We start from the raw sequence: 13,750 nt of genomic DNA, 5'->3' as shown, positions 1-13,750 counted from the left end.
AGTACGGCCTTCTCAAAAAGGTTTTTCTGCTTTATAGGGGCCTACCTATACAATAAGTTGAATAAATATATATCAATATATTCGATGAATCATTATGACTGTAAAACCAAAACAGCTAAGTGGTTACAAAAATTATCGTATGACGACACTGAAGAATTATTACATATTTTGTCATGATTAAAATAAATTGCAATTACATGTATATTATATATCAGTCAGACCCTTAAACTTATGTATGAATCCTTTAAAAATCTACTTTGTATTCAATTTAATGATTAGTTATAAGAACATTGTATTTACTCTTCTCACACACCCTCTCACAATCACTCACGTACACTTACATCTTACACAAAGAGAGGTTCACAACCTTTTGTATGATAGTAACTTTATTGTTGACTCTGTCGGAAACATAGGATTGTATGCTGGCTATATTTTTGTGTCTTTCTCCAGGAGAGAGGCATCATAGACTGAAATACAAGTATTTATATACTTAGTCGGCTATGGTACCTACTCAATTATATTCATGTCAATTATGCTTAACTTAAGGAAAACTATGTACCGATATTTTTGTCAATAAATATTATTATTATTATTATTATTATTATGTCTGCCCGTAGAAAATTATAGATCTACCTACTCCACTCCAATCTCATCAGTCATCCCGTGATCATAGCACTTGCAACAGCGTCGAAATATCGGGAGTCTCATATCCCTATTTTAAACGCGGTAAGAACCCGTTATTATGTGTTTTAAGTATGAAACAATAACTGCGTAAACTTAAAACAATGGACCGAGCCTACTCCAAAGTACGGGTTGGTGGAGAAACTCCCACATGTTTTTATTAGTAAACAAATATTGATAACTTAATATATAATGATATCTACTACAACTGATAAATAATACTCCGTGTAATCAGTAAATATACTTACTTATATTTGATAAAAATTGTCAAGAGGTCGCGGCTTCTCCGTCATTCACTTTTTTGTGGGCAATACGCTAAATTATTGTTTAATAACATATTGTGGTAAACAGTTTTTTGTGGCGTCAAAAATATGGATATTGATGTCAAACGACATTATGTTAATAAATAAAATTACCAATGTTTTTTTTTTCATGTTGTAAAAACATTACATTATGTCTATAAACTGAAATTGCGCTATAAGTATGTTGTTAGTTTTGTATAACCTACTCTACATCTTTTTAAGTATTTTCAGGTCCATACTTTTGCGACGGAATATTCTATTCAGTTTTCGTTAAGATATTACTGGGGGATGATTCAACTCATGATCCTAAGTTAATAGTCGCAATATTCATGATTTTTTTTTCAATTTTCAATTCTTCGATATAAAATTCCACTTGATATTAACTCATAATAATGAGCTGAATCATTCCCCTTAGTATTCGTCACGATGTCACTCACACACAAATACGTACAGGTAGCTTAGCCATACGAGTATGTATGGGTGTTAGTAAAACAGCAACGAACACTGAGGAGAATGATTCAGACCATGATTCTGAGTTGATATCAATTAACATGAAAAATTTAAAAGGTACTTTTTAAATTATTATCAGTTCCACTTTTGCGACGAAAAATTCCACTTGACATTAACTCAGATTCATGTTCTGTATCAACCCTCAAAATTTTACACTTACAACCTGTATAGTTATAAAAATAAATCATATAAAATAACTGGACATTAACACTTTCAAGGACAGAACGTCTAATGACGTTCCGATTCCAAATTGTCATACTCTCATACTACCTATTATGAACCATCAATGACCCATGGTTTCTGTCCGTGAAAGGGTTAGGTTAGGTTAGGTTAGGTTAGGTTAGGTTAAACGCTGGGGGTCTGTCCAGCGTGGGCGCAGCAACGAGCAGCGCTCGTTACAGAGGTTGGAGGCGACCTCTCGCTGCCAGCTGTGGTCATGGCCATGGTGGGCAGCAAGAGAGCCTGGGACGCGATGGTCTCTTTCTGCGAGGACGTGGTGGCGCAGAAGGAGGCAGCGGAGCGGACAAGAGAGGACGACCCCCTCTCTGCTCCTATCCGACGCAGAAGAACTGGGCGGAGAAGGGGGGTATTTGCTCGCCAACTCTTGCCCGGTTAGCCCTTGGGCGACGGGAGCGGGGAAATCCCGTCGCTCAATCCATCAAGGGCTGTGGAGGCTGTGATCTGCCGTGTGTTCCCGGCAGATCACATAATATCGGAGATCAGGATGGACTGCTCCTCCCATCCTGAACCCAGGGAGAGTCCGAATCGGACGGCGCCGACGGGTGCACGGAAGAGTGTGCCAACGTTCCCGGACACCCGCCAATCGGCGAACGGAGTGGAACACCGAGGAGTTTTAGTGAGTAGGAGTCTCACATAACCCAGTCGCTTTCCCCGGGCGGCTGGGTATCCATGACGGATTTCTCCTCGTAAAAAAAAAAAAAAAAGGTTAAAGTAAGTAGGACCATGCAGCCTGTAGACCCAGCAGGGGTGCACGAGGGTGCCCTCAGATTCAGAGAGGTTCTGACGCGGATATGCGACGCGGCTATGCCTCGTGCGAAGAGGCAGCCCCCAAGGCGAGCGGTATACTGGTGGACTCAAGACATAGCTGAGCTGCGCAAGGCTTGCGTTGCGGCGCGTCGAGAGTTCACCAGATACCGGAGACTGCAGAGTCGCAGCGAAGAAAGGGAGGACCTGCTGCATAACATCTACAGCCAGTCCAAAAAGACCCTTCAACTGGCCATCAGCAGGTCCAAAACCCTCTCCAGGCAGGAGATGCTGGAGAATCTCAACAGGGATCCGTGGGGACGCCCGTACCGTGCGGCGAGATGCAAATTTCGCCCACAGGCGCCCCCGATCACGGAAACCCTGCAGCCTCGACTGTTGGACGACGTGGTGACGGCACTGTTCCCTGACAGAACCGATCACGCGCCCCCGACGATGGCGGATCCTTTCGAGGATGACGAGGCTGATGAGGTCCCTCCTCTAAGATCGGTGGAGGTTCGTGCGGCTACGCTCAGGTTGCGGGCCAAGAACACCGCGCCCGGACCAGACGGAGTCCCGGGTCGGGTGCTGACACTGGCGTTGAACCAGTTGGGAGCTCACCTAGCCGAGCTTCTTGACGCCTGTTTAGCGTCGGGTCAGTTCCCGACTTGCTGGAAGGAAGGACGGTTAGTTCTTCTTAGGAAGGATGGGCGCCCCGCAGAGTCACCCTCTGCCTACCGTCCGATAGTTCTGCTGGATGATACGGGAAAGCTCTTCGAGCGTATCATTGCCTCCCGTATCACTCAGCACCTATCCAGCGTAGGCCCGGATCTGTCGGACAACCAATTCGGGTTCCAAGTGAGCCGATCGACCATTGATGCGGTCATGCGCGTAAAGGCTCTCTCGGAGGAAGCGGTTGTCTCTGGCGGTGTGCTGTTGGCGGTGTCCTTGGACATCGCCAACGCTTTCAACTCCCTGCCTTTCGACAGCATCCTTGAGGCAATCCGGTATCACCGCCTGCCTCAATACTTGCGGAGGCTGATAGAGGTTTACCTATCTAATAGGGAGGTCCTTTACGCTGGGCGGGATGGAACTCTGCATCGGAGGGCCATGGAATGTGGTGTTCCACAGGGGTCGGTCCTGGGACCACTCTTGTGGAACATTGGGTTCGACTGGACCTTGCGGGGCGATCTTCCCTCGGGCCTTAACATCGTCTGCTATGCAGATGACACTCTGGTCACGGCCCGGGGGGAGAATTACGAAGAGGCGGCTGCGCTCGCTACAGATGGCGTCCAGCGAGTTGTGGAACGCATTGAGTCGCTGGGCCTAAAGGTGGCCCTCAATAAAACCGAGGCACTGTGTTTCCACGGTCCACGGAAGGGGCCACCTGCGGGCGCCTGCATTGTCATTGGTGGCTGTCGGGTCGGGGTAAAGCCTCAGATGAAATATCTGGGACTTTATCTCGATCCGAAATGGAATTTCCGGGAACATTTCCGGAGATTGGCTCCCAAACTTATCAGTGCGGCGTCTGCGCTTGGGAGGTTGTTGCCCAATCTGGGAGGTCCAAGCGGCACGTGCCGTCGGTTATATACCGGCGTCGTGCGCTCAATGGCGCTCTATGGCGCACCGGTGTGGGTCGGGGCTCTGACTGCCCCGAACAAGACCTTGCTGTATCGCGCGCAGCGGGTCATGGCAGTCAGAGTCATCCGAGGATACCGCACCATCTCACACGAGGCGGCATGTGTCCTTGCGGGCACGCCTCCGTGGGACCTCGATGCCGAGGTTCTTGCGGAGGTCTACGTGAGATGTGCGGAAGCGAAGGAGCAACAAGATGGCCTAGACTTCGAAGACCTGGCCAGATGGAGAAAGCGCGCTCAACGCAGTCTGCTGCGAAGGTGGAGGCAGCGACTGGAAGAGCCGTGCGCTGGCTTGCGGACCGTGGCGGCTGTTCGCCCAGTCCTAAAGGAATGGGTGAACCGACGTCACGGCTCGCTCACCTTTAGGCTGGTGCAGATACTGTCGGGGCATGGTAGCTTCGGCAGATATCTGTGCCACATAGCCGGCAGGGAGCCGTTGGCAGTGTGTCACCATTGCGCTTGCAGTGACGACACCGCCGACCATACACTGGGGGTCTGTCCAGAATGGGCGCAACAGCGAGCGGCGCTCGCCTCGGTGGTCGGGAACGACCTCTCGCTGCCAGCCGTGGTCAACGCCATGGTTGGCAGCAAGAGAGCGTGGGAGGCGATGGTCTCCTTCTGTGAGGACATGGTGGCACAGAAGGAGGCTGCCGAACGGACCCGAGAGGACGACCCCCTCTCGGATCCTATCCGACGAAGGCGTACTGGGCGGAGAAGGGGGGTATTTGCTCGCCAACTCTTGCCTAGTTAGCCAAGCCCTCGGGCGACGGAAGCGGGGAAATTCCGTCGCCCGATTCCATCTAGGGCTCGTGGAGGATGTGGTCTGCCGTGTGTTCCCGGCAGATCACATAACATCGGAGGTTCAGGGTGGACAGCTCCTCCCATCCTGAATTCAGGGAGTGTCCGAATCGGACAACGCCGACGGGTGCACGGAAGAGTGTGCCAACGTCCCCGGACACCCGTCAACCGGCGAAGGGAGTGGAACACCGAGGAGTTTTAGTGAGTAGGAGTCTCACATAACCCAGTCGCTTTCCCCGGGCGGCTGGGTATCCATGATGGATTTCTCCTCGTAAAAAAAAAAAAAAAAAAAAAAAAAGGTTAAAGTAAGTAACTGTAATGGCGCGAGGTGTCCAGTTGTACGCATTAGATTTTCTACATAACTACACTTATGGTGGATATGGGAGATGGACTGATCACCTGTCACCTTTTTTGACGTGACTTAAGTGACAGAAAGGTCATTGCCGTTGTACTTAACGTACTAAATCTGACAGAACAGCAACGATGCACGTCGTTTTAAATTTTGCAGTAACGACAGAACGGTTAACACTGTCTAATTATACAGGTATATTTATATGTAAAACGTCACCGATGCTATAACCTTCAACAGCTATAGACGTTCGTGTCACTATGTACTTACTAATCGATACTAGTGCAGACAGAACGGTCACAACAGTCGATATACAAAATACTTGTGTCAAAACATGGTAAAATACTGTTCGTCAACGTGTTAACTACGGTCACGAGTACTAATATGTACACTTTGAAACCATGTCACATTAACTTTTTTGACAAATTAAACCGTAAGTGTCATTAAATGTCAAAATATGATAGTGCGACAGGGTTCTAAAGTGGGTCCATGATATTGCTCATGACTGTAGGTACTTGGCCGGAATCACCTGTCACCAAACGATCCATTCTCCTTAGGATTTCATATCAAAACTGACTGCGAGCTGGCTTCCTATTAGGTACTTGTAAGATTACGGGTGTGAATTTATGTATGCATATAAATATCTCGTATCTACTCTGGAGAGTACCTACTACTTTTTTGATATGACTACGATTCGAAGCAGCTAAACGCGTTTTTGTTTTTTTTTCTCGCCTGCGGCGAACCAAAAAACAGTGATATTATTCCTAGTTTGCGGCGAACCAACAGAGCTAGTATATTTAAAAACGTGATCTCAAAATAAATCGTACTTACTCATGCTGAAACCACACATTGTTCTCTTTTTAAAAGTTTGTTTAGGTAAGTACTTTCAATTATGCAAATATGTATTGTCATTGCCAAAATGGGGTTATTTTCGTATTTAAATATTCCATACCTAACCTACCTTATTAGGTAGCATATCTTCAGACTATAATAACATAATTTTTAATGTTGTTTCTAGTATTTTGTTTTTGTTTGAATAAGAAAATATAAATATAATGAAATATGTTATGATAGATTTATATATTTTTTGATGATATTTATTTTTATTTTTTACAAAAGGAACGATAATAATCAATGTCTTATTTCATCATATTTATGATACTTAGTATTTACGTTACATCTACATTCATATGAATGTCCCTAAAGATATGACGCAAAATTATAAATAAGTTATCAATATATGATACAATATTTATTACACAACAAGGTGCAAGGTCCCTAACCCACAAATTTTCAAAATTATAAAACTACATTTTATTGGCGGAGAGTGGCGTTACAAAAAAACCGAATAAGAGAGCGTTCCTTTTTTAATCGCGGCGTCGCGATTGGCTGGCGTAAAAAGCTCGACGCCCCTCGTCTGCCCTTTCCACAGCTTTTTATAGAGAGCTTTTTAGACACAACAAAAAAGCTCGCGCGTGCCGTATTTACATGGGGAAGACGTGAGAGGGATTCTTATGTACAGACGTCTTATATTACGATTAAAACATTACTCACTCGTAAGCGACGCGACGTCAATGCATACGAAACTGAGGAATTTATTAGACAGTGTCAAATTCCTTACTAATCTAAATACAATAGTGAGTAATCGATTTCTGTGGCCATCAAGGCGCCAGACACATAATCATAACAAATACAAACAAACATAAAAATCGCATTACACCAACCAGTAACAGAATAGAGAAACAATCTCATTTCCCTGCGTATCACAGTTTTATTGTCTAATAATAACCGATACTACGCCTATACTATATCACAATAATAACTCCCGCAGCGGGCGAGATTCTTATTTTTTTATTATTAATATCGCATAAACAATAACTTAATAAGTTACTCCCCTCCCACAGTAGCCGCGCTCGCATTGGCTCGAATAAAAATAGGCTGTGGGGGCGCGACAGGGACACGTGTATCGGAGGATGTGTTTGTCTCGCTTCCCGCCAGAAAACTGGTCGCCTTCAAACATAGAATACATTTATCGATGTTTGGGGCATAAAAATTGACAGATTTTTTCAGTTCATTGTCAGCAGCCGGAGCGGTCACATCACGCTCAGACGCCGCAGCGAAGGGTTGTCCCAAAAAAACGTTCAGGAATTTTACGCGTTTTATTTTTTTATCGTGTTGACAGACTTAAGTGAAAGTTACAGAAGCTAATGCTGACTGTGTGTTGTGTTTTTTAAGTTGATTATCTACAGTTTCCGGGGAAGGTAAGATTTAGATATACCTATCTACTTTAATTATATTTAGTAATAAGTAATTTAATTAATATAAAATATACCTATCATAACATCATCAGTCGTAACATCATTTACTAACCCAAAAGGCACAATGAACTGTTAGAATTAAAACGAATACTTAATAGAACCATTTTAACGTACCTACCTAATAAATAACCATTAAAAAGTTATGTATTGCCTGCACCTATAAAATAACCTTTCTTCCAGTTTTCTATCCCTTTTAATAGTTTTATAATTAGGCAACTTATAATTAGGTGACTTGATACTTCAGGGATGGAAAGAAACTTTTCCATTGATTATTTTCGGGCATATTTTACAAGTTGACAAAGACCATGTCCTCTCTAACATGATAGATATACTACAAGCGATTGGTTGAACCCGATACTATTAATACGTATTTAAGTTAAAACTCTAATATCAAATCAAACGTGGTAAAAGTACCTACGTGTGACTCCGCTCTCTTCAGTACGGAATACTAGCGTAATTTTATATATATGTATAAGTAGAAGGTACTTAGGATACGTCACTTTACTCTAAATTCTAAAAAAAAGAATGAATGTTAAACAGTAATTAAAATACAAGAGGTCAAATGTATTAACAGTACACAAGTAGAGGAAATTTAAAAAATCTTTTAAAACACTTTAACATAAAAAACCGACAGACACCTTCGGTACAATATAATTTTCATAATGAATTCATTTGGAGTTTATTAACATGAAACAAAATGGGGAATAAATTAATAAACGGCCTCGGTGGTCCAGTGCTTGAGCGTTAGGCTCACGATCCGGAGGTCCCGGGTTCACATCCCGGTGGGGAAATATCGCAAAAATTACTTGGTGACCCCTAGTTTGGTTAGGATATTACAGGCTGAATACCTGATCGTCCGAATGTTTGATGATCCGTGCTTCGGAAGGCACATTAAGCCGTTGGTAGTAAGTCGTTACATGAGGTATGTCACCGGCTGACATCAACCCTGAGGTTAATGAGGTTGGTAATCCACACGAGAGAAGAATTAATAAAAATCATATCGAGTTTTTTTTTTTTTCAGCAATAAGGTTGAAAAAAACAAAATGTAAGGATTATAAAATATTATCTGACCTAATCTGAAAGAAAATTATCCATTAGTAAGTTATATAACAGCATAACACGTACTTACGTGACTGAAATGTTCCGCATTTTTTACATTGCCTACTTGCAAGCAAGCGAATTTTTTGAGGTTTGTTCACAAGTATCAATTGAATGTTACACAATCATCGATTGAATATTTTCACTCAAAATATTTATTGTCTTGAGTTACTACGTTTTTCTTCTGGCGCGAGACGGGATTCACAGAAGTTGTAAATTTTGGATAAAACAAAAATTATATTGTTGTGTTCTTGTCACGCAATAGATCCTTTATAAAATCAGGCTCATATCCCTATGGGGGTGGAAGATCACAGAAGATATTTCATCATTTTGGGAAGGACATTCGCACTTGATTGTACTACTAGTACAAAAAGCTTTCAAGATAAATTTCTTCAAAGCAACCTTGAGATGTAGGAACAAATCTGAAGAACCATAACCTTAGTACTTTTTTAGGAAGCCTGCGTCTCCTATATAGATACCTGTATGGGGTTGATTAGGTTGGTAATTCACCTCACAACCCACACGATAGAACAAAGAAGTTTTCATTTCAATATGCTTTTCAATGTCATCTCTTTAAATTAGTACGAGCAACATTCAAAACATTATAATTGAATAATTAAACAAATGCAGATAAATAATATTGGCTAAATCATTACATATTAAAATACCATTCTGCATTCAACGAAAATCCTACATTTTAAAATAAATCTTTCGCCAATAAAAATGAAATTTAATAAACGTACAGGGAAATACGTTATACCTACCTACATATTTGTATGTACGTAAGTCATCAATTCATTATAAAACGATGGGTATTTTTTATCACTCTTCGACTACACGACGTCTTTTAATTTTATAAGCATTAGTTCAAAGTAAATTTCCAAACTATTTATCAATCAAACGGGTTTATTATGTATTCGTATGTTGGCTCTCAGACAGAGCCTGAATCAAATCACTTTTGCACGAAACCCATGTGTGTATATATATTTTTTGTATATTCTTTGGGTATTTTATTTAATGTCTATGTCAATTGTCGCAGGTATGTTGAGCTGTGCCTCCCCCGCCGGCATGCCGCCCGCCCCTCACTCCGCACACCCCCAGGCGTGGGGGTCTCTCCTTCAACCCCCCACAGTGGTAAGCATCATTTATTACTCCCCATTTCTTAATAATCACCTAAAACATCGTCCGCGTTTACATAAAGTTACGGCCGAGCCACAATTAAACGGAAGACAACTTGCAAGTTATGATGCGAAGTACTAAAATGGATATGATTAATCGTATCTTGACAAGTGTTTTATTAAATAAGATTGTTGTATAAACCTCAAGGACAATAAGTTCAAGTACACTCCTTCTGTTAGTTTTCACTACATGCACGGGAAAATGAGCAGCTGGACGCGTTCTATTTGCTTTATTCGTTCCAGTCAAGCGTACGTGCTCACTCTACTTTAACTCATTTTTACAAAGCAACTATTATTTTTAGAAATCCGAGCCAATGGACGATGGAAGCTTCTCGAAGGAGCAAACCAGCGGCTTCTACTCTGAGGGGTTCCACAGCGCATCACCATCTTCCTCAAGTAAGGACTCCAACGGGCACTCCCCGCGCAGTGTCGGCAGCGCTGGCGAACCCGCGCCCTTCTACGATAACATGCCTCTCAAAGCCAAAGCCAACCTCGGCATGCACCTAGAGGCATACCGCAGCGGAATGCCCTACAACCTCCTCACACCGCCAGGCTTCGAGGCCCGCAACAACGACGGCCGCGAGCCTTCACCCGGCTACGAAACCTCATACTCTCCAAGAGCGTTGGCCCCTCCAGCGCACGTATCAACTCCTCTACAACGCGCTGACGCCACACCACCCAAATCACCACCCAGAACACCATCCTCCCCCGATAGAGACCACGAAAGGCGCTCTTTCGAAAGATTCCACGACTCAGGATTCGACCCGCAAGGATCCAGGCACGACGGTGACGACACCCGCGACGGATCCGGGCTCGACGACGACTTTGACGACGAGCCCGGCCTGCGCGTCCCCGCCGTCAACTCACACGGAAAAGTGAAAACGTTCAAATGCAAGCAGTGCGAATTCGTCGCCGTGACCAAGCTCAGTTTTTGGGAGCACAGCAAGGAGCACATCAAGCCAGAAAAGATGCTCTGTTGCCGCAAATGCCCCTTCGTAACAGAATACAAGCACCACCTCGAGTACCACATGAGGAACCACATGGGCTCGAAACCGTTCCAATGCAACCAATGCTCATACTCGTGCGTGAACAAATCAATGCTCAATTCTCATCTTAAGTCCCACTCCAACGTGTATCAATACAGATGCGCCGACTGCAACTACGCCACTAAATACTGCCATTCTCTGAAATTACACCTCCGTAAATATCAACACAACCCCGCGATGGTGCTCAACTTGGACGGCACTCCCAACCCGCTGCCGATCATCGACGTGTACGGCACTAGGCGCGGGCCCAAGCAGAAGCCGATGTCGAAGATGTACGAGCCGCAGGGAAACATCAACAACAACACGCAGCCGCAGCCGCCGCCGCCCACACACCCACTGTTCGGGGGACACTTCCCCGTCAACTTACCGTACTTGCCGCCTCTCCTCCCTCACTCATTCTTGTTTCCACCTAACAACAACTACGAGCAGCGGACGTCGCCTAAACATGAAATGCCTCCAGAGAAGCAGCATACACCTCCACCGTCGATCTTACACCAACGCCTATCTTTCGAGCGTCAGAACGCAAGGGAGGTAGGCATGACGTCACCGCCGGCCAAATCGCCTTCTAGTTTGCCAAAAACGCCGACAGCTCGCTCGGCGACCCCGGTGCAGAGCAACGACGCCCTCGACCTGACCAACACGAAGACGAGCGAGGCCGGCACTCCACCCCCGACGGAGCCTCCTGCGCCGGTCACCCCCACCACAGCTCTGAAGAACAGGCGGAAAGGCCGCGCCTTCAAGCTGCAACCGGCCGCCCTGAAGCTCCAGCATGAGGACGAGACAATGCGCGAAGCTGAGGGATCGGAGTCTGAATCCGACGCCGAGGTCCCACCCACCTACCAATGTCCACATTGCGACATAACCTTCGGTGACATAACTATGCATATTATTCACATGGGGTTCCACGGCTACAACGATCCCTTCATGTGTAACAAGTGTGGCGAGCGCAGCGCAGACCGTGTCGCGTTCTTCATTCACCTGGGTCGCGCGCAACACGCCTAGATGCTTAGCGGAGTAAATACGGTATTGTAAACCCTAGTCAAAGCTTTGTCCAGCCACTTAGAGGCTTAGCGATCTTTTGCAATCCAGATCTTGATAACCTTGGCATTTCATGAATTTCCTAATGAGACAGCAACTAAGAATTGGATTGCAGAAAAATGCTATTGTAGTTACTATGTAAATTATTATAAATAAAACATGACCTAATTGAATTGTCGAAATAAGGCCAAAGACTCACTTGTTTATACCGTCGTCCTTTTGACATTTTATTTGTAAATTTTCTTAGTACCATTGCCCTCATTATTTCACAATTTTACGTTTAAATCTTTTGAAGGGTCGACGGTATGTAGGATTTACATTGTAAATAGTTTAGTGTACTGTCGATGACATTTAGAGTAGGCTATAGTGTGTTAAACCCTGTGTCGTAGTGTAGACCTAGTAAGAGTGACCAATGTGTAAACAAGACTGTAATCTTGAATAAGTACAAACGAATGGAACGCACTTGTTACTTTATCCCTACCATTGTGTAGCCGCGGCAGATTAAGCGTAAACCATTTGCTGGTGGCAATGTCATTTGTAATAGGTAACCTCAAAATTATGTTTACTCAATTATGATTTAATTGTATAGCCCTTTATAAACATACTTGTTGTTGCCCGCGTATTCGTCTGCGTAGAATCTGGTTTTAACAAGCCGGAAATCTTCGCGGCGAGATAACTTACCAAAGTTTGAGCGCAATCAGCCCAACCCCTCAAAAATGTTTAACCCCTCAATTTTATAGAAACGCATAGAGAACGAACAAAGAATGATTAATTTCTATACATATATACCTACGTAAAGACAAACAGAGTTTAATATCCAGGAATTAGAGGTCAATAAAAGTTATTTTTTTCTACAACATACTATTGAATAGTATAAATTTATTTATATTATTTTTATTGCTCTTAATCTGCTGTCGACTTTAGCATATTAATTTTAAAACTGTAAATTTCCTAAAACAACGGTGAAGTTACCTATTAGTCATTATAGTTAGTTTTAAGTAATGGACGATAATTTAATCTAAATTAGGTTTTAATGTAGTGACTCAGAGTGTATTTATTGGAAAGATTTTTATTCTATTTATTATTAGTAATTATTTGTGTTTAGTGCATAACTATATTTGTGAACACGTGCATGTGACATTTTATTACACCATTTGACTATGTCAACAAAAGCTCATAATAAAATAAATATCGCATTGTTTTTAGACCATTATTAATCGGCATGCCTACCATGTAAAAAAATATTACCTGTCATAAAATGTCCAAAGAAAATGTTTCCAATGTACCCAATTAGGTAATTGGGTAAATGCGCGTGGAAGCTGGATATTTTTACAGGTAATGTTTTAAAAAACAAACCTATTTAAAAAGTGAATTAATTTTGTTCAAAATTCGAATAAACTTCGTTTGCTGAAATACCATGATAAATAAAATTATGAGTTTTTATCAAATTTTTGCATTTTTAATTTTTAACAGTTTTAACCTTAAATCGTATAATACCTATTCAAATAAAAGTATTTTTACTTGTTATAGGATACCTATTTTGTAAATAATGCCACAAGTAACAAAATAAAATTAAAAATCACATTCTCATTTCATTTGAATACATTTTAGTGAGATACTTACTTATAATAAAAAATACTTACTACCTACATTTGATAAAATTTTTATCGATTCATTTCGAGCAAGAATGCTTCAATAATTATTGTCGTTTTATTATTATTGTTATAAAAAGTAAAGTCCAGTTTAGAATTAACATACGACAAATTATTTCAACACAAAAATAACGTTATGAATATTAATCATCACCCAGATTT

General features: G+C 42.8%; 1 protein-coding gene across 1 annotated transcript; it reads left to right on the top strand.

The window, feature by feature from the left end:
• The first annotated feature begins 7,381 nt into the window (after positions 1 to 7,381).
• On the top strand, positions 7,382 to 13,275 carry LOC126382089 (protein hunchback). Its single transcript, XM_050031821.1, has 3 exons — positions 7,382 to 7,519; positions 9,714 to 9,808; positions 10,155 to 13,275. Exons 2-3 carry the CDS (start codon positions 9,716 to 9,718, stop codon positions 11,898 to 11,900), a joined length of 1,839 nt encoding a protein of 612 aa, XP_049887778.1. The 5' UTR covers positions 7,382 to 7,519; positions 9,714 to 9,715; the 3' UTR covers positions 11,901 to 13,275.
• Positions 13,276 to 13,750: the final 475 nt, after the last annotated feature.

This window comes from Pectinophora gossypiella, chromosome 3, assembly GCF_024362695.1.
Source record: "Pectinophora gossypiella chromosome 3, ilPecGoss1.1, whole genome shotgun sequence".
In the NCBI taxonomy this organism is placed as follows: Eukaryota; Metazoa; Arthropoda; class Insecta; order Lepidoptera; family Gelechiidae; genus Pectinophora; species Pectinophora gossypiella.
This window is presented reverse-complemented; position numbering and strand designations above follow the sequence as displayed.

Excerpts from the sequence above, each read along its gene's own strand:
- LOC126382089 (XM_050031821.1), top strand. The coding sequence starts at position 9,716 with ATGTTGAGCTGTGCCTCCCCCGCCGGCATGCCGCCCGCCCCTCACTCC. Across the intron at positions 9,809-10,154 it reads TCCTTCAACCCCCCACAGTG|AAATCCGAGCCAATGGACGA; the intron begins GTAAGCATCATT and ends TATTATTTTTAG.